Here is a 24906-nt window from a genome sequence, read left to right as displayed (position 1 = left end):
AATTATTAAGAATCTTATCGAGAAGAAAATCTCTTTCTGTTTTCGAGTTATTTTTCTCTTCACACACACACACACAACTCAATTATTTTCCCTCAAAATAAAAGCATCGATGAAAAAGCAATGTTTTATACAGGGTGTCCCATTTTAAAGGACCCACTCAAATATCTCAAAAACACTGCGTTAAATCGAAAAATGTTTCAAACAAAAGTTGTGGGGCTTCAAGGGGACCATAAAATGGTGACAATGATTTGACCTTGGAAAATAATTTGAAGGTCATGTGAAGGTCAACTTTAAAATCTTAAATAGAAAACCCCATTTTTTATTTAGTATTCTTGTAGCTGACATCGAGAGCTTTCCAAAACACTATAATAAAGTATTTTTTTATTAAGTACTTTTTGAGTTATTTTATATTTTAATCTGACATATTTCGATATAAAAAATAAAATATTTCGTAAAATATTCAGTTTTCGATCATTTTACCGTAATACTTCTACGTACAGAATAATAAGACAAATTAATTAGTGCCAAAAAAAAAACAAATAATTGTTTAAAAAAACATTGTAAACAATTTTCTTAAAAACAATTTTTTTTTTATACTAATTGATTTGTCTCATTATTCTGTACATAGAAGTATTACGGTAAGATTATCAAAAACTAAATATTTTCTGAGATATTTAATTTTTTATATCAAAATATGTCAGATTAAAATATAAAATAACTCAAAAAGTACTTAATGAAAAAATACTTTATTATAGTGTTTTGGAAAGCTCTCGATGTCAGCTACAAGAATACTAAATAAAATATGAGGGTTTCCGTTTAAGATTTTAAAGTTGACCTTCGCATGACCTTCAAATGATTTTCCAAGGTCAAATCATTGTCACCATCTTACGGCCCCCTTGAAGCCACAAAACTTTTGTTTGAAACATTTTTCGATTTAATGCAGTGTTTCTGAGATATTTGAGTGGGTTCTTTAAAATAGGTATCGCTAGATCCTAAAAAATATCCTTTCCATTGCAATCCGGAAGTTTTTTTTTTTTTTTTAATGCAGTACAAAACATATGTCGGGCATGATCGATTTATTATCAAAGCTCGATTCATCCGGTATTCCCCTCCCCCTCCCCCCGCCACCCCCTTCCTCCATCCCTCGCTACAGCGAGGCGTCACACACGGCTCTTCTGCCTTTTTGCTTCCTGCCGGGCAAACGAATCGCGTTGTAAGAAGTAACCGGCCACGAAGGAGATTACAGTACAAGCGTGCGTTGAACTCTTGCGGGAGAGATATAGCCACCTCCTTCCTGCTTCTCGACGACGCGAATGTCGACCTTAAGCTTCCGATGCGCGAAGGTCAACGACGAGACGAGGATCATCGAACTCATCCGTCCGGCGATCGTGAATAAATGCGCGATATGCACGCGATCGAAGAGAAAAAAATCGAAGGACAGAAGTTCTTGACGCGCGAATGCCTCTCAATCCAAGAATGCCGATTAAGTATCCTTCTGACAGAGTATAAAATATTCCTTCTCTCTCTTTCTCTCTCTGTCCTATGTTCTCTTAAACGAAACTTTTGAAGAATAAGAATTCTTTGGATTTGACGATAATTTGAAGTAATGAGCTCGATATTTTTTAAAAATATTTTAATTTTACTTTTTATCGCGCCACGTACGTTCTCAAATTTTAATTAGTCGGAGTAATCGGAGTAATCGGAGCTTATATTATAAAATAAATGATTAAATCAATTCGCGAAAGGATTAGATAAAGCTTCGAATAACGTATCTTGCTTACGATTGTAAATTGAAAAGAGAAAAGAACTTTCACTTAGATTATTGAGAGCGGAGATGTAGTTTATCTCGCGGATATTTCTCACGCTTTCCTTTGTCCCATTCCTACGGATAATAGACGGCAAGCAGAGAGATTCTTGTGCGACTCGAATCACTCATTGTGTCATTCATTGTGGCTCATCGTGAACCTGTGTGGTGCGCATTTGTCGAGAAGATAAATTTTTAAAACATTTCGCCGTAACAATCTGAACCCAACACGACGTTATATCGTACTCTATTTCGCGGTAGAAAAGTTTTACCGATAAAACTTGTAAGGTTCTATTTAGAGTCGACTTTGTAATCGCTATAATCGCTACAATTGAATTTCTATCATTACCATCAATTATGCAAATGTTGAGTGTCTTTTGAATCTTTGGTATATAAATATAATTTTAATGCAAAAAAATTTAATTTTCAGTTTTATTCTCTTACATCATGTAGGTATCTTTTTAATTTTAATAACCAAAGTCATTAGAGTGTCAACATTTTTCGATCTACTTTAAATCCTCCCTTAATGATACAACTAAATTCATTATTTTCTCAACAATTGCCAGATTTTTACGCATTTAATCTCTGACATTAATTTAAATAGAAATAGATTTAATATGATGACAACCGGTTGTTTTTTCAAAGCCATTTAATTAAATCGATTATCCCCTTTTTATTGTGACATTGTATGAAAAAGAACTTCTTCTTCTTCTTCTTCTTCTTCTTCTGCTTCTTCTTCTTCTTCTTCTTCTTCTTCTTCTTCTTCTTCTTCTTCTTCTTCTTCTTCTTCTGCTTCTTCTTCTTCTTCTCTCTCTCTCTCTCTCTCTCTCTCTCTCTCTCTCTCTCTCTTTAATTCTTATCGATTGGAATTCGCGAAAAGAGATTTTATTTTTTTGGAGAACATAATAAAATATCGTATCTCACTTATCGTGTATGTATTGAGAGCATCGTTTCTCACGGTGCGCGAGGACGTCGCGATAGTTACCATAGATAGCCGATAAGAACCCTACGCAAAGTTCACCATTAAGCAATACTAGACGAATAGATTTGGCCGCGGGCTAACGTTCGTTCGCCAAGGTCGTACACACGGGGCTGACGTCAAAGATCATTGACTTCTTTCGGAGACTCGATCTTCTTGTGTAGAGTTTCTTCCCTACCTTCGTTTCTGCGTCTTGCTTCTGCGATCGTTCGTTTTAAAAAATTCTCTGCGCAAAACCCGATAATTTTATCTACCATCTACCATTTAAACGGCTTCACCTAAGCAAACGAAGTCTCGAAATTTATCGTACGACGTTGAAGACGAAGAGAGGTGAGAACCCGATCCGATTAGTCCCAATCCGCGTCTGCGATGTCGATGCATATTAATGCGAACTCCCGCGGGGCGACAAAAAAAAAAAAAAAAAAAGCGGTCACACATATGCGTCGAAACCGTTATCGACAAAGGCAGGCGGAAAGAAAAAAATGCTGGTCCTTCGAAATAACTAAAGTCACGCCTCTACCGTTAAATCCATCCGTGTATACTTTAAGAGAATTGCGTAAGCGGGCCGAGCATTCAATTCAACCTTGGAATCCCCCTTGGTGCCCCTTATTATCCTCTGCGCTACCGCTGGTATTTGTAGTACTTCATTTTCAAGGCCGATCTCGATTCGAAAGAATTTCGTACTGTGAAGAGCTTTTCACGGTCTCGGCATTAACATATAATAAAGACTAACATTTGTTTACAACCGACACGAAGCGTCGGTTTCGAAATCTAACGAACATAATTTCGACAAATAGAGACTTTTGGACTTTCATCGCGATGATACAATATTTATTTATTTTTTTTTTTTTTTACGCTGATACAAAGGAATACTAATTGAATATACGCGAAACGCAGACAACTCGTAAACGTGATTAGATAGCTGCAATTTAACTACGGCGATAGGGCGTTTACTATGTCGTGCTGATAATTCATAATCGCCGGATGTGTCTCACTTCTAAGAGTTCAGCTGCCATTATACAGTTTAACTAACACCACTGACCAAGTACAAAGAAGTCATCACGATTTGGAAACGTATTAAAATAGAGAATAAAAATTTTTTATTTTCGCCAAAGACAAATTTATCCCTCGCGTCTGAAGAAGACCGATCCTCGCCGATTATTTTATTCAAAGCTGTTTTAAGGAGTTATGTAAATTTGTTTCGCGGTATCTTCTATCGCAAATATTTAATTACATACATAGTTCCATCTCCTATGCAGGAGCCGAAAGAAATAGATTGATTTTGTAAACTGTAAGAGCAAACCCTCATCGGGGATGACGGCCGTGAACGGGTGTTTGCGTAGCCTTTTTAGCGTAGTTAGATTAAGCTAGCTTCCACGGGATAGACTCTGACGTGGTATCGCATTTGAAGGTCTTATGTGCACAGGTGAAGGTGGTTAAGTTCAGCTACATGTGGACGATAAATAACTTCAGTTTTTGCCGCGAAGAGATGGGTGAGGTGCTTAAGTCGTCCACGTTCTCCGCAGGGGCCAACGACAAGTTGAAATGGTAAGAACATCATCATCATCATCATCATCATTATCATCGATCATAGTGTCTCGGTCGCAGACTCGGCATACTTAATCGCAACGTAAGAGAACGGATCCGAGGAAACAAAAAAAAAAAAAAAAAAATTGTTTAAGATTCTTTGCATTGCATACGAACCGAAGCGAGATAAGCGGTTGTGCGTGTCAGTAGCAATCGAGTTTTGTGTTGAATCGTGCGCGATTAGGCAATTAGCGGAAGTGTTTGTATCTATTGACACATTCATTTAGCGCTGAGAGAACAAGTCCGAGTAACGTTTGCAAAGTGTAATATATAAATATATGCAATAATAGTCTGTCGATAATTTATAAAGCGTACTTTAATAATAGCAAAACTTTGAATTATGAATTTCATTGTATACGTAATTATATACTGTAGCATTTAAATATGGATATTGATCGATGTTGTTAAATCGAAAGATCGAGCGCATTCTGTGTAGAACAGAGTCTTGGAAATTTTAAAGAAATGTGAGTCTAAATGAACGGTGAGATTATGAAAGTGATTTTTTTATTATCGTATTAATACATTTGAAGATGAAATCTTAAGAGTAACACGAGACTGCCAATCATACAAATCGAATTTTCAAATTGAAAGAAAATCTGAGAGATAAATTTAAAAATGTATAACATTGTGATATCGAAAGAGAATAAAATATAGCGGCAACGGCAGTAATCGTGTCAATTGATGCGATAATTGGTTTCTAGGTGTCTGAGAGTGAATCCTAAGGGCCTGGATGAGGAGAGCAAAGACTACCTATCACTGTATCTCCTTCTCGTTTCGTGCAACAAATCCGAAGTCAGAGCAAAGTTTAAATTTTCTATTCTTAATGCCAAAAGAGAAGAAACCAAAGCAATGGGTAAGTCGGCAAATGTTACATGCGTAATTAATCTGTATCACCGGTGTGTACATATACGGATGCAATGCAGGGTATTTTAAAGATTTTCGCTTATCTTTTTCGTGACAATTCTTTTGAGACGAAAGTCAATCTTTAATTTTTGATGAAATAAGAAGATTAGTTGGAGCACGATTATAAGATATCCCCAATTATCAAACTTAATCTTTTTTATTTGTCCTTGCAGAGAGTCAACGTGCGTATAGGTTTGTCCAGGGTAAAGATTGGGGCTTCAAGAAATTCATCAGGAGAGACTTTCTTCTGGACGAGGCCAATGGGCTGCTACCGGATGACAAACTCACGATATTCTGCGAGGTATATACCTTTGTATGTCGATTATCACACTTATTCGATCTTGTTATGCTGAACGTCTCGTTATATTTGCATAATTTTATTGTCTTCTTAGGTCAGCGTTGTAGCTGATAGTGTAAACATCTCTGGGCAGAGTAATACGACACAATTTAAAGTGCCGGAATGCCGATTGCCCGACGATCTCGGGTTGCTGTTTGAGAACCAAAAATTTAGCGATGTAACGCTCACTGTCTGTGGAAGAGAGTTCCACGCGCACAAGGCGATTCTCGCAGGTGAGACTTCGCTCTATTGCTTCATTTACATTTATTGATATAGATAGACGGAAACTCTTATGCTATATATGCTTAAATGTAAAATGTAAAACGATGAGATACGAGAATCTTTTACTGAATGAATGAAAGAAAAGAGAACTTTTTCTCAATAAAATTATGAATAAATTGATGTCTCTAAAACAAAGTTTGATTTATCTTATTATTTGCAGCACGAAGTCCAGTTTTCTCAGCAATGTTCGAACATGAAATGGAAGAGAGAAAGCAAAATCGTGTGGATATCACCGACGTAGACCACGAGGTATTACGAGAAATGCTGCGATTTATCTATACCGGTAAAGCGGCTAATTTGGAAAAGATGGCGGATGATCTGTTGGCTGCAGCGGACAAGTATGCGCTAGAGAGGCTAAAAGTGATGTGCGAGGAAGCACTTTGTACGAGTTTAGCCATCGAGAACGCGGCCGAAATTCTCATACTTGCCGATCTCCATAGCGCTCTTCAACTCAAGGAGCAAGCGATAGACTTCATTAATACGTAAGTTTTCGTAGAGAAAGAAAATTTTGTCGCAAAATGCGATATTTTGGCTCGTCATCGGCTAAAAGAGATAATTTTGTTCTATTGTTATAAGGATCAAAATTATATTCTTTAACTGTGCTAAGAATGCACGCGCGCGACGGATCTTGGCCATCTCTAATCCACTCGCGAACACTTCTTACAGACATGCGACAGACGTGATGGATACTCCAGGTTTCAAGTCCATGGTAAACTCCCACCCGCACTTAATAGCGGAAGCTTTCCGGGCGCTGGCAACTCAACAAATCCCACCGGTCGGACCGCCCAGGAAACGGGTGAAACAGAGCTGAAAGCAGTCACCGCTGGCCCAGGGCATGACCTCCACATCGCCCCCACCACTTTTACATCCCTCTTGAACCTTTGTGTACAGTGATATAACGAAGTATAATAGTAGTGCTAAATAAATGTTTCCTAGTGCGCCATCCTCTGGTCTAAAAAGAAAAAAAAGAAAAAAATCAACTCCGAAAACCGACGCGAGAACCAACTGACTGTCTACGAGCTTTGGTTGAGAATGTCCAGAGATCGACGGGAGGAAGAAAAGAACCGTCTGGTCCGTCCGGTCGGTCGAGGGCGAGTTTAAAAAAGCGCATTCCTACACACGTGTGCCCAGACTCTTGTGTTCAAGTGAGTGTCGGTAGTGAAGAGAACTCGGCATGATACGATCACATCAGTAGTGCCGTACGTCGAAGAGGAGAGAGACATCTCTGAAAATCTACACACCCACACTCACATCCTCACATCCCACCAGCAGACGTATCGAACTTTTCGACCGGCCTGTGCGCGATTCGATTTCATCGTAGCACTGTGAACGAGCAACGCGTTCATTTTTCTTCAATGCCAATGCCGATGCCAATCGATCAGTTCTCAGTGACACAATGGGATGTGTCGCGAGGAACGTGTCATCATCATCATCATGGTTTTGTTTCGTTTCCGTTACCAATAAACGAACAAACTAGAAGCATACGGCCGCCCGCGAGACGTTAAAGAGTATATAACCAGAGAGGACCAAGGAGGCAAGGAGTTTCTCTCCACGTGGCTCGTCGCCATAAATTGCCGCAACGACAACAAAGCGTGATGCACGAAGGGAGTTTGTGATAGACGTCGGCCAGACGATTAAATATTTTGTTCCTTTGTCGAAAGAAAGAAAAAAAAGAATGGGTCAAAGGGGGATGCCCCCGTGACGCCGTTCGCTCGACGCGTCGAGCAACACGGAGAGAATTAGATACTTTGTTTGTTTCTACCGATAGTAGTGATTTTTTTTAATTCTAGCGCGTCTCAAACTCTTCCAAGACGGAGAAATCATTTTAGTTAGTGTTCTTTTTTTATGATCTCTTTCTCTTAAACATATATATCTACGGTTATTATTATTATTATTATTACTATTAACGCTACGCAAACCGTGCCCTAATCCGTATTTTTGTATATTTTTTTGTCTAAAAGTATAAAAATATCTTTCCCTTCTCCCCCTTCCCCCTCCTCTCTTTTTGCGGCGATAAACCCTACTTCAATTTCCTATCCCCTATCCCCTTATCCCCTAGCTCCCAGTATCCCACATCGGTAGGCACAGTTTGTCTTGTTTTCTGAAGTATTGCATATTAGTAAGTGAAATGATAGAATGGAATTATTATTATTATTATTATTATTATTATTATTATTATTATTATTAATGATTATGTTATTAAATTTAGGGTTGTCCATAATTTATCGAATCTATGTTAAATATTACGGGAATGTCTATTATACATTTCCGTGCGCACACTGATTGCGTTACGTTATTTTAGAAACATTACGCAATCCGTAATTTAAAGTTGATAATTGTAAATGGACGAGAGAAGAATAGAAAATAAATCAGGTTAAAAGAATTATGGAAAATACACGTTGATCAATTTATATAACGCGATGTTGATAATTTTCGTGTTTCTTAATTCTCTTTTTTTGTGTCATTAATTTGATTGGAATGTAAAATTATATATGGTCAATGAACTGAATTATGGGCAACCACACAAGAGGCAAAAATAATAATCAATCGTTTAGTACTGGCTTCCTGATCCTCCGATCTTTTTAGCTTTACCGAGAGAAACCGAGTTTTAAATATGTGAAATGCTTATTACCATTTACACATTAATGATGATGATTAATGCCATACATGTTCTGTGATAAGACCACTGTAATTACTGCAATTGTGTGTAATCAATCCTTTCTAGAGACAGATTTCCCCTGACGATCCTGGCAGCCAGTGAATATTTACTTGTTATACAAAATACAATACAATAAGCGACAGTCGTTATCCGGACAGTCCCAAATCTAGCGCGTCACTTTCGATTTTAAGATTTTTACACACTGTACATATCTGCTGTGTATTTTATATAAAAGAACTGAATGCAAATTTCTATATACGAGAAGGATCCGATACTTTTATGAAATCGTACAATAATTAATGTGCATATAATTTATTTTGATTTTACAGATTGCGCTAAATTCATGTTCCTTGAACACGCTACCAACACTTTAATTAAATATAATATAAAAAAATTTATACAAATTAGGAAGTATACACATTCATTGTAGCATCAAATAATAGGACTATCAAAGAAATTGAATTAATGATGGAAATCTAGTTAGGAGAACTTTTCCACTGTTTTTCTACTCCAATCTCTTAATTTGAGTCTTACAATTAGGTCTTAATAGAATTTCAATGACAAGAGAAATAAGGGATGAAAATAGGTATAGTAGCAATTTAAGGAACAGATTACGGCCGTTACTCATTCATATTTTAAAAATTCGCGACAATTCTTTAATTCTCGTATCTATCTTTGGGACTGTGCGGCGATTTCTTTCGTGGAATACACGTATCACGTTGTGAATATCTTTTCCTAGGGAAGAAAGAAAAAGAGAAAGAAAAATGGAGAGCAAAAGCAAATTTCGATAATAAAATAGCAAAATCCTTAAAATACAGATCAAAGAAAAAAAAACACAGATGTAGGCGCAATTTCGCGTGTAAGAACCGCAACAAGAATAATATAAATGTATGACTGGATATATAATTTGATAAACTATTAAGTACAAGTAAGAGACAAGTGTTACCTCATCATGATGAAAGCCGGCGCGTGTTGGCGACCGATCGATCACACCACTCGCTACTACTAGCCGCTACCGCACGCCCGCTCTCTGATACACATACACACATACATATATATACACGAATATATACTTCCGTTGTATATTGCATTTAAAAATTCGAAGCGCTGTTTTGTAAAACGATGAATGGTGGCGGCGGTAGTGGTTGATTTCCGAGAAATTGTTACACGCGCGCCATTCATTAAACCCAGCTCATACAGACATTCATTTTCCATTTTACTTTAAGTCATTGCACCACATCAAATAAATGACATTTTCATTATATAATTGTGGGGCGTAATTTTCATCACCCTTCACTGCTACAATGTTGCGATATTGTGCCTTTATTCGAGTTGTAAGAAAAGAACTGCGCAATTTTTTATCGTGTCAAACAAAAAAAAGTAAGAAAATTTGAATTTTTATAAATTTTAGACTTAAAAAATGACAATGTAATTTAACAATCTAATTCTTCGCACGCGATTTATATCTTGTTTCTGATTACATCGAAACGATAAGAATAGAAAATTTCTTTTAAGTTGAATTTACATTTTTTATTAAAATCGCATATCTATATAGAGATATATAGGGAATTATCATCTATATGTGTATATCTGCAGAAATATTACGTTACATGTGTTGAGCGATAGAAGAAGCAACAAACGTGGAATGTCTTGAGGAGAATTGGTCGTTGGTGTTTTGGGATCTCTCTTGCAGTTTCGGCGTTCCTGGATACGATGGCGGAGCTTCCTGCATAGATGCCTGTAAAAAATATGTGATTTTATCATCAGGAAACATTTCAACGTTTATCTTTTGTCATATGGTGAGTCATAAAAACATGCACATATATACACACATTTTTATCACAATTAATGGATTAAAATTTATATACCCTGTTATAGGGAGACGTGTAAAGAGGAGGAGCATTATAAGCCATTTCGTTGTACGGAGGTGGTCTGTCTCGTAGATCTTCGATAGTACTGCACTGCGTATCACGCTCCTCTTGTAACGCGATGGATCGTGTGCGTGTGATACGTTGCCTCGACCTGTGGAAATTGAGGAAATATCAAAATATTTTGTCTTGTGGAATTAATTAACTTTTTAGCAAAAATGATTTTTATTTTTGACGCTTAATAAGAAAAATCAAAATTTGTGATCGCCCAGAAACTATGGGATAAAACATACATGAGAAAAAATTTTTTTACTGATAAAATAATACTGGTAAATATAACTAGAATATCAAAAATGTTCAACAATATAATTATGTTTCTTTGTTCTGATGCCATTGATAAAACGCTATCAATTAAGATCAATATACGAAAGTAAAAACGAAAAGATACCGAATTTTGATGACAAAGCTATATTTACAACTATGTGATTATGAATTTATTACAATTTATTATAATTGCGTTTTATATGAATAATGATAACAAGAACGTGAGAAATTCAGAAGAGTGAATTTATCGGATGCGTTCATACCTATAGCATATTTTGCAGTAAATTAAGATTAAGCCAATAAGACCAAACCCGAACAACATGAAAATACTGATCTGCGTTATTGTTGTGAATCGCTGTTGCATTTTCCTGAAATAAAAATTTTCGCTTCCTAGAAAAATCGATCCTGTTATTCATAAAAGATAAGAGGCATTGTAGCATATGAGTGTGCAAGACACTCTTACCAACACAAAGTACAATCATAGCAGGAACAGCATGAAGTGCCAGAACAACAGATTACACATCTATCTGCAAAAAGCAAGAAGAAAGTAAAGCAATGCAATATAGATATTTAAAAAGATTAAAAAAATACGTGCAAAAGTTTTGATATAAACTCACCAAGATAATTCTTCCAGCAAATACACGTTCTTAATTTGATGTTATATGTACAATTCTCCAAACTAGTATATTCATCCCTAATCTCCCACGAAGTACTTAAATCTGTGAAAATAAGAAATATTTTTTATATTGTAGAAATATTGTTAAAAAGTCAATAATATTTTTCACATTGTTGTCGTATATTAAAGTGACAGAAAAATTAAAAAGACTATATACACCTTATATATAAAAATATAAGTATCGTTACATACCTAAACTCTTTGCTGGACATATATATGCAATATAAAAATATAAATATCCCAATAATAATACCTTCATCACATCATATTTGTATATAAATGAACGAGCCATTATCCAAATATCGCTTACACTAGCATAATTTACAATTAATTACAGTTTGCTATAATTGATTATGTAAAACAACACCACTATGGACAAAAAAGTATCTTCACAAGCGGAAACATATTAAGATAAAACAAATGGCCACTTCAAATACAAATATACTTCTGACTTTGTACTGTTTAAAGTATGATATTTATGCTCATACTATTAATCTTATCAATATGGATGTCTGATAACATACGTAATCAGGAGTTTCAAAGAGGAACAGGTATTTCCTTATATTGATAATCATAAAATCACTTGTCCCATTAATTATTGCCACATTAAATTTTGGTAAATATTATCTTTAATAAATATTCTCTATAAATGTATAAATGAATATATAAATGTATCTATTTATTTAATTATTTTTTTGTAGATATAGTAGAGAAATTTCTTCATGAAAACAAATGAGAATGACGAAAATATATAGATATTATATATAATGTAATGTATATATCAATAAATATTAATCAAAGATTTATAATCAAAATCTTCTGATTGTATAATTTACAATGGAATTTAGAGTTTTGTATGTCGGAATATTCTACATTCTATACAACATCAATTAGTTAATGTTACTAATGCGTCTACAATATCTCCTCTGTGTTCCCTGAGTGTCTGTTCGGCTAAAACTCGATTAATCTCCATCTCTTTCATCTGAAATAAAGATAAGTTCTTTTAGTTTGTTCAAATTTCCAATAATCAAGCAGAGAATATGTATAATAGTTTTATACTTACAATTAAATCAACATCTTCCTTTTTTATAGATACTTTGAGCAGTTCCTTCTCTTTGGCCTTCTTTTCTGCGGCTTCCTTATTTCGACGATCACCGATTATACTGAGAGCCTGTTAGACATTTTTAATGCGAATATCAAAATTAAAAGTTGGTACATGTAAAAACAAAACTAAACGATATGAAATATGTAAGTAGAAAGAATAAGTTACACTTTAAATTATCTGAGACAATATTTCTGATCTAGAATCCTCTTTTTTTTTTTTTTTTTTCCCCAAGTGCATAGCTCCGCTGCATAAAGATGTAATGACTTTGGAAAATTGTTTAGAAAGTTGTATTCATTGACACTTTGGATTTATGAAAAAAAAACGTAAACATACGATCGAGGATCGTGATGCACGTGTAAACAAGGGGTCTCATGCTTACACAAGAAAATCCATCGGAGGATGAAATTTCCTTTTCCTCGGCATAATCGGTCACCTTCTCCAAATCCGCCGCGCCGCTATCATATTTGGCTGCTTTCTTCTGAGATTTTTCCTGCTGTACATCGTCAGAATCTCCATTCACATCGTCATCCGCCATTTTTTAAGCGAGACATCCATGCCATTAAACTCCGTTATAATACATGCTATAGATATATATTGGAATGAGCCATAAAGAAGGGGCGGCGCAATTTTGAGAAAGAAACAATCGTATCACCATAGACATAGTATATCTAGACTATAGACATAGTATGTCTAAACCGAGCGTCTGTCTTTATTTAAGGAGTAGGGGTAAAGATGCACGTAGAAAAGGACATACTCTGTTTCGTGCTCCTTGCGCTCTCTCTCTCTCGCTCGCATAGAGCATAGCGCTCTCTTTCGTCATGCTACGTGCGAGCGAGTGAGAACGCAAGGGGCACGAAACAGAGTATATCCTCTTCTACGTGTACCGCGGCTCCCACTCCTCAACATTCGGTCTAGATATACTATGTCTATGCATATCACAGACCTGTTCTTGCTGTGATGTTTCCGATTGGCTAATGCAGAAAACTCGCTTCGTAAAAAAAAATCTTTCTCAACAACAGTGTTCAGAAAACTCCGCAGAATAGCTTTTGAGAAATATAACAATAATTTACCACGTTTCTATTTTTTTTTTATATAAATTATAACTAATAATAATACTAATAATATCGATAATACACTTTCGATATCCAATAGAAAACGCAAGTTATAACCGATGACATTTTAGTCCCTAGAAAAGAAATTCTTCTATTGGATATTGGACTTTGTATATACGTCGACCATTAGTTTGTCGTACGATAAATGTAATATCGGCCTTAATTCTCCATTTAAATTTCGGATTCTCCGATTGGCTGTCGGAGGCTAGGGAACTTTTCTTCATATTTTGACAAAGATTCTAGAAATTTTCTATATCCAGCAGTGATCGAACAAGTTTCTTCTCTTTGGTAAAATTGGTAAATTCACATATTCGTAAGAGCGGGAAATATTGTTGAACATCGGAAGAAAAAACGCTTATCAGCTGATTTTTATTAGATATGATATTGCACTATCACTTTATGTCATATGATCAAGATGAGCGCAAAACTTAATAGCTTGATTAATCAAAAAGATCGAAAGCAACTACGCGAATTCGTGCAGGAAACGTCTACCGAGGAGGTAAAGAAGCTTCAGAAACACAAGGCGCGTTTTATCATTTGCGTTTATATGAAGTAATGTTGATCTTTTATCGATTTGTTTTAGCTTACAAAATTAATATCGAGTGAAATTTGCGATCCAGCCATTTCCAAGATATTGGATGAGATCTTGCAAGTGTGCTCAGAGTCGGAAAAATTATATTCAAAGAGACTTAAATTGGTAGAATCTGCCTTGACAGCTTTAGGCAAAGCCAAAGTTTCAATTAGTTACGCAAATGATATTGTAACTCGAATAGTAGAAGACTTCCCTACCTATCCAAAATTGCATTTAATTAAACTAGTAGATTTTTGTCTTGCCAGTATTCGCAATAATGACGATGACTTTAGAAGGTATATAAAAAATTGACTTACGTATCCTTAATTAAATTTATATGAGAAATTGATTTTCAGCTGGAAAGATCTACTACCTGTTCTGTTGGAAGTATTGGAAGAAGAGAAATATATCAATTATATGAATGGTGAAGTTTCTGGTTTTAAATATAAGTCTATTATCATTAATAATATATGTAATAGTGCATGGAATACGGAGATAATGCCCTCATTGACAAAAATGTTCAGGTAATATACTTGTGATTTATTTTGTTAGTAAAATAAATATAAATGCATATAGTAAATAAAATGATGGCTTTTCTCTATTTAAGAGATATATGCTTACAAAAGGAGGATCATACTACAGTAATTACAGTGCTTTGCACAAGAATGCAGAATATACCTCTGGAGGAAATGCCTCCTTTCGTGCATCAATCATTAAGATTATGTACTAATCAGGACAGTAAACTTCTTTTGGAGGCCTTACAAAGATATTTTACAGTACGTTTCTCGCAAGCTAATTCTGACAGCATCGATTCCTTTGAGACTATAGGTAAGGAGGTTCAATATATATAGTAACTTGAAATATATGTAAAGCTCGAGAAAAATTAAAATTAATCATCAAAATTTATAAAAATTAATTTAATGCACATCTCTGTTTTTATTTTAATCTTATTAATTTTAATTTTTAATTGCTGAATTACAGGTATAATAAATCCCAAGGAAGTCCAAGATATTGAAAGTACAGTATTATATCACATATATCAAGCGGCACAATTGAATCACCAGCTTATAAGAGACTATATTAAATATTTCAAAAGTGTGATACATGTTCCTGAAGCTGTATTAGAACCTTTTATGCTCTCTGTATTACTCACAGTTGCTCCTATTGATGAGAATCAGGTAATAAATCAATTACATTAATTTTCCTACATTTTAATACTTCTACTTTTAATGTTATCGGCTTAATATATACATTATAGATTTTCGACATGCTACGCATGATCATTAACAAACGAAAGGAAAGCGACGATAGACGAAAGAATAGCGCGTGGTTAAGAAAGCTAATTTCCGATTCTTGTAGTATTATGACTATAATGGGAAATGTCATCAACACAAGGTAAATGTGCAGTGTAAATATGTCAGATATAATTTAATATCGAATTTTCTTTTTTTTTTTTTTTAATATGTAGTGACAGGGATCGCCATTTAGTGCTGAAAGGACTTGTGGATCTTGCATTTGTTCTTATGACTGTGGAGAATAAGTCAAAAACTGGTGCACATCCTTTATGGCAAGTTGGTATGAAGATACTTCAAAAGATCATGAGAAAACATCACGAAACAGTAGCGACTATATTTCAAATGTTGCTTGATAAGATAATCGCGGGTGGATCATGTATTTCTCAGTATACCGGTATAGTTTTTAAATATTCCAATATTTTAAAATATAATACGTTAATCGCAATTTGCAAGAATTAACAATCACTAATGTCGATTGTTTATTTATAGATTGTTTAGCATACATGTGCCAGAAGTTAACAGTTCTTATGTTGGACCATCAAGATTCTCTGATAACTTTTCTTGATCAAATCTCACTTATACCCGGAGATGTTGCTATTTTCATTGTTTCTGCTATCTTTTCATTGATTAAAGTCTCAGTCACCATAAGAGAACATCTGATCATAACATTGAGGAAGATTCTCTACAGAAAGGGTACGGCAAATCGACAAATGGCAGTCAGTGGGATTTTAGAAATGTTAAAGAATTTGAAGATGCATTCTTTAAGCGGTCTCGCGATGAGCTCGAGTCAGTACATTAACAATTCATCGTCGACCGGCACAAGTTCTGCATCCATTCTCACTCAGGTTTTACTAATTCACATTTATTAATTATTATTGCAAAACTTACAATGCTTAAAATTATTATATAAGATTCTTTTTTTTTGTAGGTAACATTAGAGAGAGGCACTCAAGTAACAAAATCTTCTTACAATAGAAGTTTATATTATGATATATTGGGCATTTTAAAAAGATGTTTTACTCATGAATGCGAAGTTCGATTACATTTATACACTGGTACATAAAATGAAAGGTTATTATACATTTTTTGTTTTATATTAAATATTTAATTATCAATTTTTTATTTTATTGCCTAGGTTTATATGAAGCTGTATTGACAAATACCGAGATAGCGGAATATGTATTGGAAATGTTATTGCCGCATTTTAAAATGTTCTTTGAAACGGATGAGAATGTTTTGGTTCCAGTTAAATTGGAACTGTGTACAGCTGTACAAGGGGAAGAAGTTATATTGCAAGAACCTCTCGCGGAATTAACATTTATACTGCAAAAGATTTACATCAAATCGGCTCTAGTAAAATCAACCCTTGTAGATGAGCTGGCTGTGATTTTAGAATCTCTATGCAGGCGAATGTCGCAACTTAACATAGAAGATTTAAATTTGGTAAGTTTAACAGAGAAGATTATATAGATTTAATAAAATTTGAAATATTTTTAATTATTTAATTTCTAACTATTCTTTCTCTCTTTCATTAGGAGGATAAGCTTGATTTAACTAACTCTCACACCAAGAACCAAGAAAAATTGCAAAATGTTTTATTAACAATTAAAATTTATGAAGCTCTCATGTCATTTAGGATCGGCGCATGGTCCGTAAACTGTACAGATACCGCACAGAGTGTTAAAAGTTTATTTAAAGGATATATGCGAGTAGTAGAATGTACCAAGGTAATAAAAGTATACGATATACACACATAATAAAATGAAAGATAATAAAAGTATAGTGTATATTTATAGTTGAATATAAAATTTATTTTTGTCCTTGTAGCGTGTATCAAAGGCTAAAAAAGGAGAAGGTAAAAATAAAAAGTCACAAAATGACACAAATAATATGACCGCAAAGAAAGCGGCTGGACGACTGAGAAACATAAAGCTATTATCTAGCATTTTAGATCTGTCTTCAGTGTACAAGAGCCTATCGCTTTTCTATTTGTAAGTATCTTACGATTACATACAAATCAACAAATCTGATTATAATTTTATTATGATAGGAAATCCGTTCCTTGGGCGACTGCGGATCAAGTAGCTGTATTGATAGAGAATGTTGATTTCTACTATTACATTTTGCGAACACTACTGCAAATCTTACAAAATGTTAAACTTTTGACAGAATATAATTTACGCAAACATAAAGAACAGCACATGAAGATTTACTTTGACATTGGAAAGTAAGAAATATTTGTAAATATGTGTGAGATATTCATGTTTTTGTAAATTCTAAAATCTTTTTTTAATATGTAGATTATTGTATGATTACATTGTATTGGATTTAAAAAAAGTGCTTGATGAAGACGAACAAGGTACTATATTAGCATTAGAATGTTTCAAAGAATTATGTTGCTTAACTTGCACGTACTTCACTTCTGAATTGTCGCAATTTCTTAATGTTATTATTCGTAAGTATCTAAAGTATCTATAAAGAAGAGTATTTTCTCTCGTATGTATATTGTATATATTAAATGTAATATTATTTTTTTACAGCTATTAGACCAACTCAATCAGAAAATCTTAATGCACAACTAGAGAACATGATTGCTGCTTTAAGAGCAAGTTTTCGGACGTTCTTTAGCGAAAAGGAAGAACATGAAGAGAATTCTAAAAAGATACTTGGCATATTGTTGGACATTATATATCAACTGATACAAGAGATCAACTTTCATGAAACAAATGCTGATGAAGTTAGTATCTTTTACAATTACCTTATAAATTAAAATTGAATAGGATATAAAAAATTATCATCTGTTTTATAAGATATTCGTCTCGATGATGAAATTTACACAATTAGAAGATATGGATCCTCAAGCTTCTTTAACTATTTTCCAAATTCTGTTATATATAGAAGAACGTAATAAAGAATATGGCGAATTATTAATTGATATCTCTTTTGTATTGTGCGAGAAAGTGGGTAAAATCGATCAGGTATATATGATTAGTATATATAATATTCTTGCAATATGTATCTTATGCAATATGTTACTGTATATGAGAGAATATAAAACTTTTTTATTGGATATTATTTATATGTAGGCTGAGCTATCAGAAAATAATAAATTGAGAATTATTCATGAAAATACAGCGGTACAACTTTACAATTTGGTAAATAGCTCGATAAAAGAGAAATTGGATAATGTATCTTGGTTACTGATGCGACTTAAGGCCGAGCAAAATATAACCTGTCCGCCTGGCGAAGATCTTGAAGCATGTATGTTTAATTTTGTGTTGGTATTATTTGATTTCATATGTATATATATTCTTTGATATAATATAATAATATAAAAAACATTTCGCTCTCTCCCCTCTCAAATATACAGATCAAGAAAAGCTGAGAACGCAAGAACGCAGTTTATGTAGACAATTATCGCATATTATACAAATACTTTATACATTAGCTAATGTCGCTATTAAACCAGGACCATCCACAGACTTTATGTTCAAAAACTTACAGATTTTGTATAACATACTTAGCAATCTTACAAAATATTTCTATGGAAAGTCCAGTAAGCAAAACGCAGCATTCCAATCAGTCAAGTAAGACTTACATATCAGATTTCATGTATATTATTACAAATAGTGAATTTTATATATCTAATTTTATTTAATTTTTATGCGATTTCAGATTTATTCAAGTAATTCAATCGGCCGGAAAGCCATTAAAATCTGCATTTTATAATTTAATAACACATACTGAGGTATTTATCTGTAAAAAGTATAATTTAATCTCATATACAATAAAAATTAAATATACATTTATATATATTGTACATATAGGAAAGTCAAAATGCATCAAAGTCAAAAGCTGATTCACATGTGCGAAGAAATAAGATATTAAAACAGACTAAGATTATACCTTGTGTGATATATGAAATTGAACAATTTCACAAAGAAGTTTTATCACTTGACAAAAAGACTGGCGTATGTATTGTATTTAAGAAATTAATGTAGCATAGTGAAAAAAAAATATGAATCTATCTTAATAGAAGCAATTGCAATATATGCATGTTCATTAACTTTGTAGGTTCCACTTGAGACTTATATAAAACATAGTGTAACGCGAGATTTTCGTATAAAGAACACGCAATTAACAGAAGCATTAGAGAAAATGAATGTAAGCATGGTAAGAATATAAAGAGCTCAATATTCTTTAAAGTCTTGGTATTAAGTTTTATATTATATTTTTCTCAAAACAGCTGGATACGCAAAATTCTCGTCGTAGTCAAAATGCATCTAATGCAGATATAAATAATGTGTCTATGGAATCGTCTACAGAATTGCAAACTTCAAAACAATCTAGAATAAATAATGTATCTATGAATGTGTCTATGGAAACTTCTACAAAATCACCACCTTCAAAACGATCTAGAAGATCATAAAAATCCTAAAACAATAAGTGCCTTAGAATTATATGTCTTATCTTATGTAATTAAGTTATTTTGATATATAAAATTATATTCTTGCGATATTATTTAATAAAGTTGTTTTTATACAGGTCTTGAGCTACACACATCTATTTCAGCCATTAATATAAAATAATTAGTATACATTTATTAAGTATAAATATCTTGTTATTATACATAATGTTGCATTTATGAAATATGATAATTCGTTAATTATCACATTAATTATAGAATTAGAGTCTTATCCCATTCTCTTCTCTTCAAAAAGTTTATGATGTCACTCTATTTCACAAGATGGTTGTCGCTTAAAACTGTATTAGGGATTATGCGACAAAGTCTAGAGGTCTGTTAAATCCACCCTTTCTGTTCATGTACTGCCTGTATTTTCTTTTCAAAATAACATGAACAGCACCTACATCATTTCCATCCACCTTCTTGCCTTTAGTAGTGTCAAAATCGCAAAATCCCATAATTCTCATCATCTCTTGTTCTTCCGGAGTCTTGCCTTGAAGGTCCGCTTCTACAATATATAAACACTCTATAGTATCTTAATGAATATACTTCTCTTAATAATCCAAGTTTATAATTTTATAGATTTCTTTAGTTGAAACAGATCGCATAGCAAGGTACTGTTTTCCAAATGTATCCATGTTAAGTGAATAATCTTGTGATAATACCTGTGATAATGGGTCGTTCATTTGTCGAAGGTTTCGGTTTTGACCCATGTTTTGATCTATCACGTTCTCTCGATCTGGATCTAGTATACGATCTTCTATGTCTGTCTCTTTCACGTTCTCGTTCCCTATCTCTGTCTCTTGACTTCACTCTGTCTCGTTCTACAGATCTATAAATAATTGGAAAATATAATTGTTTTTTTTTATGAATGTTATAAATTTTTGTTTCAGGTACCTTCGTCTTCTCTCTCGCGATCGCCTCCTTCGTCGATCCCTATCGCGATCTCGAGATCGATCTCTTCGTCTTCCTGGCGATGGTGTACGGCTTCGTCCCATGCTGTTAAATTAATTTTTGAAACGTGAATAAAATAATTAGCAATATACTTTAAAAGATGGATCTTATAAACTGAAGAGGTTATTATAACAGACCTATTATAAACATCCATGTTATAAATTCAAAAATTACATATTTGCAATAAGTATTAATGAAGATTATAAGAATTTAATAAGTTACATCTCTGTGAATAGAATAATTATACTTACTCTTTGCAATTCTTACTTTCGTCGAATTTAGAAAAACAAAGTACTTGTTTGAACTTCCCCTCTTCTTCCTGTCAAATTTACTCTTTCCAGATGGCACTGTAGTCACACGTCATACATAGGAGCGCGTTCGAAGACATCACCCATGTGCACACGAGCATCGTTTATCCTTGTTATTTACTAAAAGTTGAATAAAGATTAGTGGTATTTTCGAACACACCTCTGTTAGCGCGTAAGCGCTATTCCCCGAATTCAGCCATAACATTTCATATAAAATTACGTATCTCTGTTTTCATATTTGATCGATTTTACATATAACGATGTCAAATAATTGACACTTATTAAAGCAGAGTGAAAATACAACTTGGCAACTTCAGTTTTGCTCTTTAGCTTCCAAAGAAATCAAGGTGTGTCTTATAAGCGTCCTGTGCAATTGACATTTTAAGAAAATTTCTGACATGTTTGTGTTACATATTGAAAAAGAGAGAAATTCATTATAAAATTTGATTCTCTCAAGGAATCTTTCTCTATTATATATATATATATATGTATGTACTTAAAGTTTATTGATCTATTTGACTAATATTTAATGAGGCATATAAATCCGATTGTCATTTCCCCTTTGAAAATGATATAATTTGTCAATGTTACTCCAAATTGTTTACCCTCAGGAAAATAAAAATGGCTACTGTACCATTAATATTGGTTGAGGAAGATGTTGAACGAGGTGGCAAGGAACAATCTCAACATGAAATACAAACTGATTTTGCATATAGGAATAATGTGCACAATGCAGATATCAATATACGAATGGGTAATTGTATACTGCATTAGCATATAGGAATTTGAAATTGACATATGTTTAATGTGAAATGTTTCTTTTGACATTTTAATATATAATTATTTATAATTTAAGAATATTGTGCTATCTAATATCCACTAATTATGAAATAACAATATGATTTGCGTAGGCTTCTTGCGGAAAGTTTATGGTTTGTTAAGCATCCAACTCTTAATGACAGTTGCGGTAGCTTCGGTATTTGTCATGAGCTCAAGTGTGAAATTATATGTACAAGATAAGTAAGACACTTTCTTTGAATATTTACTTTAATTATATATACATATAAAAGCATTAATTTATTTATTTGTTATTTAGCCCATGGACTATAGGTTTAGCATTTTTCTTGACAATGGGAATTTTAATTGGCCTGCTGATAAAAAGAAGGGATCATCCTGCTAATTTAATCCTTTTAAGCGCATTTGTAAGTATAAAGAAGGGCTGATTATCATTTACTTTGTTATATATATGTATATAGCATTTATTAAAATTTACTTTAAAAATTGTAGACATTGGTACAGGCGTATACTGTGGGAGTTGTAGTGTCCATGTACGACACCACAGTTGTCTTAGAAGCCCTCTTTATAACATTGACAGTTTTACTTGGTTTGACAGCTTACACTTTCCAAACCAAACGAGACTTCTCATTTATGGGATTCGGGTTAGTGTATCTTTTATGTGTTTGCACGACTTTATTTTTTATTCCTCAGAGAATTATATATTTTCTTCTTATTTTACAGGTTATTTATTGGACTTTGGTGCCTCTTGATCGGTGGTTTTTTACAAATTTTTGTTCATAGCACTGCACTGGAATTAGCCATAAGCATTGGAGGTGCATTATTGTTCTGTCTATTTATTGTTTTTGACACCCAAGCAATAATGCAGACTCTTTCGCCTGAAGAATATATCTTGGCGACAATTAATATTTATTTAGACATCATCAATTTATTCTTACATATTTTGCGAGCTCTTGCAATTTCAAAGCAATAAGAAAAATAAAAGTATTAAAAGTATTACATATTACTGTTTATAGAGAACATTCATTATGTGAAAAGCACAAGTTAATCTGTAATTCTAGTTATTGTATAATATACACGCGCGAGCGCGATAGAGTTCTCTACTATTTAAAATAAATTTATATTTTTATCTAATTATATATTTCTAGGTTCTATATGAAATATGTAAGAGAAATTTTAGTGTCAAATACAAGGAATTTTCTGTGAAATTTAAAAATTTTGTTTTTTTTGTTGTTTTATTGTTATACATAAACAAAGGAAAATTTACGATGTTTCCATAGCAGCTGTCACGTCTTCTGTATATTTGCCTTTGTCTTTTCCTAATGCAGCCAATCTGCCTTTACTTCGCCTATCAATAATTTTTTTACGGTCTTTGTCCATTTTCAGCTTAACAATAACTGTCTGAAAAAATAATGTAACAATAAATTAACTACATGTAAAGACAAACTTACAAAATTAAAGAAAACAATTATATTATCAGTGCCAATTTTCTGCATTGATTAGATCAAGCAAGATTTGTTAACAAATATACAGGAAAACCCTGCATAAAGTTTACAAGTCAAACTATTTATCTAATCCTATGTGAATGGATTTGGTTTAGTTCATCATGAATGTATTAGAAGAAATATAAATCTATTAATATACATACATTTATTAATTATACTACAATTATACATACCTTGGAAGGGTCAATGCCGACGTATACATTTGCACTGTTTGCCTTCTCACGTTGAATTCGCTCAATGTATATGACAAACTTTTTCCTGTAAACTTGGACAACTTTTCCTACTTGTTGACCCTTGTAGTGGCCACGTACAACCTTTGAAATACATATATTTAAATATATTAATGCTACATGTATATATAAAGTTTAATATGTACTTCAATGTTAACATTTTGACAAATATTATTTTGAATAGGGTGATTTAATATTTAGAACAGAGAGTACGAGAAAAACAGGTTGAATTTTAGGATTACGATGGACTCACCTGCACTTCGTCATCCTTGCGAATTGGCATCGAGCGCACATTATATTTTTGTCGTAATTCCTTGGACAGCGGAGCAGACATAAGCCGCCGTCTGATGTGAGAAGGCGCTGTGAAATGCCTCTTCCTGTTCTTCCTACGCGAGGAAGACACCAACCGATTGTACTTCATCTTCGTAGATCCTGCAATGCAGATTTATTATCGTGAGAAACTCGATTTTCACTGAGATATAAACTCGGTATATCAATTGACAAGAATATACAGAATGAAACGTGTTACAAGGAAATGACAGGTTATGCATGATGCGGAGTGCGATATAAGGTAATCGAAAGATATCTTGACGATTTTTCATATATACGAAAAATATGTTAATAACGATTTTATAGATTCTCGTTTACATAAAATGATGCTCAATTTCTCATCATTTCAGTCAGATGCCACGCGATTAACATTCTCTCCACTCACCGACAATGGTTCAATGTTGCGGCGTTAACCGGAAAGAAAATATGAGAAACATTTCATGAAGTATCTAATGGCCGGCTTTCAAAGCTTCCAATGAACCAATGGATATTCGAAGAAGAGAACGCGAATCGTAAACGAGCTTGATTCGTTGGATATGAGAGAACGGACCAATCAGTGATTATCGCACGGATTGAAAAGATCCTAAAGATTCTCATATGAACAGATATGAATTAATCCGACAAAGCGGGATATTCAATTAAGATATTTCTTAATTCATTTGACAAATATCGTATGTCACATGTATTTTCTCTCTAAAAAGTTCTATTTACATTAAAACTCAAAATGATATGATACATACTATATAATGCATAGGGAATTAAAATATTCACATGGTTTAAATACTTTCTATATTAATAAATATGCAAATATGGTAAT

The 24906-nt window shown here is 33.4% G+C and overlaps 7 protein-coding genes across 15 annotated transcripts in view; 3 read left to right on the top strand and 4 right to left on the bottom strand.

Annotated features, from left to right (window-relative positions):
• Positions 1-11428, top strand: part of Rdx (BTB/POZ and MATH domain-containing protein rdx) — an 89344-nt gene extending 77916 nt beyond the window's left edge. For 4 of the 8 annotated variants that reach the window (XM_070293118.1, XM_070293121.1, XM_070293120.1 and 1 more), the window contains 7 exons: positions 4195-4331; positions 5072-5223; positions 5447-5586; positions 5666-5843; positions 6053-6374; positions 6559-10350; positions 10430-11428. In XM_070293118.1, the coding sequence (XP_070149219.1) occupies positions 4195-4331; positions 5072-5223; positions 5447-5586; positions 5666-5843; positions 6053-6374; positions 6559-6703 (1074 nt within the window). In that variant the 3' untranslated portion in view covers positions 6704-10350; positions 10430-11428. The remainder of the gene's footprint in view (positions 1-4194; positions 4332-5071; positions 5224-5446; positions 5587-5665; positions 5844-6052; positions 6375-6558; positions 10351-10429) is intronic. The other 4 variants (XM_070293114.1, XM_070293116.1, XM_070293115.1 and 1 more) reach the window with 4 other exon arrangements.
• Positions 8992-11758, bottom strand: LOC138931888 (uncharacterized). The gene is made up of 6 exons (XM_070293122.1): positions 11612-11758; positions 11361-11462; positions 11207-11270; positions 11007-11111; positions 10420-10573; positions 8992-10289 (listed from the first exon to the last, which is right to left on the bottom strand). Exons 1-6 carry the CDS (start codon positions 11709-11711, stop codon positions 10158-10160), a joined length of 657 nt encoding a protein of 218 aa, XP_070149223.1. The 5' UTR covers positions 11712-11758; the 3' UTR covers positions 8992-10157.
• A 343-nt stretch (positions 11759-12101) lies between these two features.
• On the bottom strand, positions 12102-13138 carry LOC138931609 (huntingtin-interacting protein K). Its single transcript, XM_070292558.1, has 3 exons — positions 12904-13138; positions 12483-12590; positions 12102-12401 (listed from the first exon to the last, which is right to left on the bottom strand). Exons 1-3 carry the CDS (start codon positions 13057-13059, stop codon positions 12306-12308), a joined length of 360 nt encoding a protein of 119 aa, XP_070148659.1. The 5' UTR covers positions 13060-13138; the 3' UTR covers positions 12102-12305.
• An 800-nt stretch (positions 13139-13938) lies between these two features.
• Positions 13939-20095, top strand: Fanci (Fanconi anemia complementation group I). The gene is made up of 22 exons (XM_070293108.1): positions 13939-14135; positions 14220-14503; positions 14564-14731; positions 14815-15035; positions 15189-15385; positions 15466-15602; positions 15676-15896; positions 15992-16347; positions 16431-16557; positions 16638-16945; positions 17038-17229; positions 17330-17493; positions 17553-17729; positions 17803-17957; positions 18043-18239; positions 18313-18480; positions 18589-18763; positions 18873-19089; positions 19178-19250; positions 19330-19473; positions 19577-19675; positions 19749-20095. The coding sequence occupies exons 1-22, from the start codon at positions 14043-14045 to the stop codon at positions 19929-19931; spliced, it is 4056 nt and encodes a 1351-aa protein (XP_070149209.1). The 5' UTR covers positions 13939-14042; the 3' UTR covers positions 19932-20095.
• Ytr (U4/U6.U5 small nuclear ribonucleoprotein 27 kDa protein yantar) lies at positions 19988-21281 on the bottom strand. Its single transcript, XM_070293110.1, has 4 exons — positions 21173-21281; positions 20865-20966; positions 20633-20799; positions 19988-20475 (listed from the first exon to the last, which is right to left on the bottom strand). Exons 2-4 carry the CDS (start codon positions 20963-20965, stop codon positions 20279-20281), a joined length of 465 nt encoding a protein of 154 aa, XP_070149211.1. The 5' UTR covers position 20966; positions 21173-21281; the 3' UTR covers positions 19988-20278.
• A 17-nt stretch (positions 21282-21298) lies between these two features.
• LOC138931881 (protein lifeguard 4-like) lies at positions 21299-23244 on the top strand. The gene is made up of 6 exons (XM_070293109.1): positions 21299-21576; positions 21841-21983; positions 22141-22249; positions 22326-22431; positions 22517-22668; positions 22748-23244. Exons 2-6 carry the CDS (start codon positions 21851-21853, stop codon positions 22995-22997), a joined length of 750 nt encoding a protein of 249 aa, XP_070149210.1. The 5' UTR covers positions 21299-21576; positions 21841-21850; the 3' UTR covers positions 22998-23244.
• On the bottom strand, positions 23241-24564 carry Rpl26 (ribosomal protein L26). Of its 2 annotated transcripts, none has more exons than XM_070293111.1 (4): positions 24475-24564; positions 24013-24191; positions 23703-23843; positions 23241-23425 (listed from the first exon to the last, which is right to left on the bottom strand). In XM_070293111.1, the coding sequence occupies exons 2-4, from the start codon at positions 24178-24180 to the stop codon at positions 23288-23290; spliced, it is 447 nt and encodes a 148-aa protein (XP_070149212.1). In that variant the 5' UTR covers positions 24181-24191; positions 24475-24564; the 3' UTR covers positions 23241-23287. The 2 variants fall into 2 exon arrangements, with proteins under 2 accessions (XP_070149212.1, XP_070149213.1); XM_070293112.1 differs by lacking the exon at positions 24475-24564 and adding an exon at positions 24408-24470.
• Positions 24565-24906: the final 342 nt, after the last annotated feature.

This window comes from Polyergus mexicanus, unplaced genomic scaffold (assembly GCF_030449975.1).
Source record: "Polyergus mexicanus isolate NDT 795.1 unplaced genomic scaffold, iyPolMexi1.0 SCAF_3, whole genome shotgun sequence".
Taxonomy (NCBI): Eukaryota; Metazoa; Arthropoda; class Insecta; order Hymenoptera; family Formicidae; genus Polyergus; species Polyergus mexicanus.
The sequence above is the reverse complement of the archived record's forward strand: the minus strand, read 5'-3'. Positions and strand labels throughout refer to the sequence as shown.

What these genes read in the sequence shown, in the direction of transcription:
- LOC138931888 (XM_070293122.1), bottom strand. Translation starts at nt 11,711, where the DNA reads ATGGCTCGTTCATTTATATACAAATATGATGTGATGAAGGTATTATTA. An exon ending in TACTGCAAAATATGCTATAG is followed by an intron (nt 10,574 to 11,006) that starts GTATGAACGCAT and finishes CAATTTCCACAG; the next exon opens with GTCGAGGCAACGTATCACAC. An exon ending in ACACGTCTCCCTATAACAGG is followed by an intron (nt 10,290 to 10,419) that starts GTATATAAATTT and finishes TATTTTTTACAG; the next exon opens with GCATCTATGCAGGAAGCTCC.
- LOC138931609 (XM_070292558.1), bottom strand. Translation starts at nt 13,059, where the DNA reads ATGGCGGATGACGATGTGAATGGAGATTCTGACGATGTACAGCAGGAA. An exon ending in CCTCCGATGGATTTTCTTGT is followed by an intron (nt 12,591 to 12,903) that starts GTAAGCATGAGA and finishes AATGTCTAACAG; the next exon opens with GCTCTCAGTATAATCGGTGA. An exon ending in AGGAAGATGTTGATTTAATT is followed by an intron (nt 12,402 to 12,482) that starts GTAAGTATAAAA and finishes TCTTTATTTCAG; the next exon opens with ATGAAAGAGATGGAGATTAA.
- Fanci (XM_070293108.1), top strand. Translation starts at nt 14,043, where the DNA reads ATGATCAAGATGAGCGCAAAACTTAATAGCTTGATTAATCAAAAAGAT. An exon ending in AGGAAACGTCTACCGAGGAG is followed by an intron (nt 14,136 to 14,219) that starts GTAAAGAAGCTT and finishes GATTTGTTTTAG; the next exon opens with CTTACAAAATTAATATCGAG. An exon ending in CACTTGACAAAAAGACTGGC is followed by an intron (nt 19,474 to 19,576) that starts GTATGTATTGTA and finishes TTAACTTTGTAG; the next exon opens with GTTCCACTTGAGACTTATAT.
- Ytr (XM_070293110.1), bottom strand. Translation starts at nt 20,965, where the DNA reads ATGGGACGAAGCCGTACACCATCGCCAGGAAGACGAAGAGATCGATCT. An exon ending in TCGCGAGAGAGAAGACGAAG is followed by an intron (nt 20,800 to 20,864) that starts GTACCTGAAACA and finishes AATTATTTATAG; the next exon opens with ATCTGTAGAACGAGACAGAG. An exon ending in TGAACGACCCATTATCACAG is followed by an intron (nt 20,476 to 20,632) that starts GTATTATCACAA and finishes TATATATTGTAG; the next exon opens with AAGCGGACCTTCAAGGCAAG.
- LOC138931881 (XM_070293109.1), top strand. Translation starts at nt 21,851, where the DNA reads ATGGCTACTGTACCATTAATATTGGTTGAGGAAGATGTTGAACGAGGT. An exon ending in AGATATCAATATACGAATGG is followed by an intron (nt 21,984 to 22,140) that starts GTAATTGTATAC and finishes TGATTTGCGTAG; the next exon opens with GCTTCTTGCGGAAAGTTTAT. An exon ending in AAATTATATGTACAAGATAA is followed by an intron (nt 22,250 to 22,325) that starts GTAAGACACTTT and finishes TTTGTTATTTAG; the next exon opens with CCCATGGACTATAGGTTTAG.
- Rpl26 (XM_070293111.1), bottom strand. Translation starts at nt 24,180, where the DNA reads ATGAAGTACAATCGGTTGGTGTCTTCCTCGCGTAGGAAGAACAGGAAG. An exon ending in GCAAGGATGACGAAGTGCAG is followed by an intron (nt 23,844 to 24,012) that starts GTGAGTCCATCG and finishes TGTATTTCAAAG; the next exon opens with GTTGTACGTGGCCACTACAA. An exon ending in TCGGCATTGACCCTTCCAAG is followed by an intron (nt 23,426 to 23,702) that starts GTATGTATAATT and finishes TTATTTTTTCAG; the next exon opens with ACAGTTATTGTTAAGCTGAA.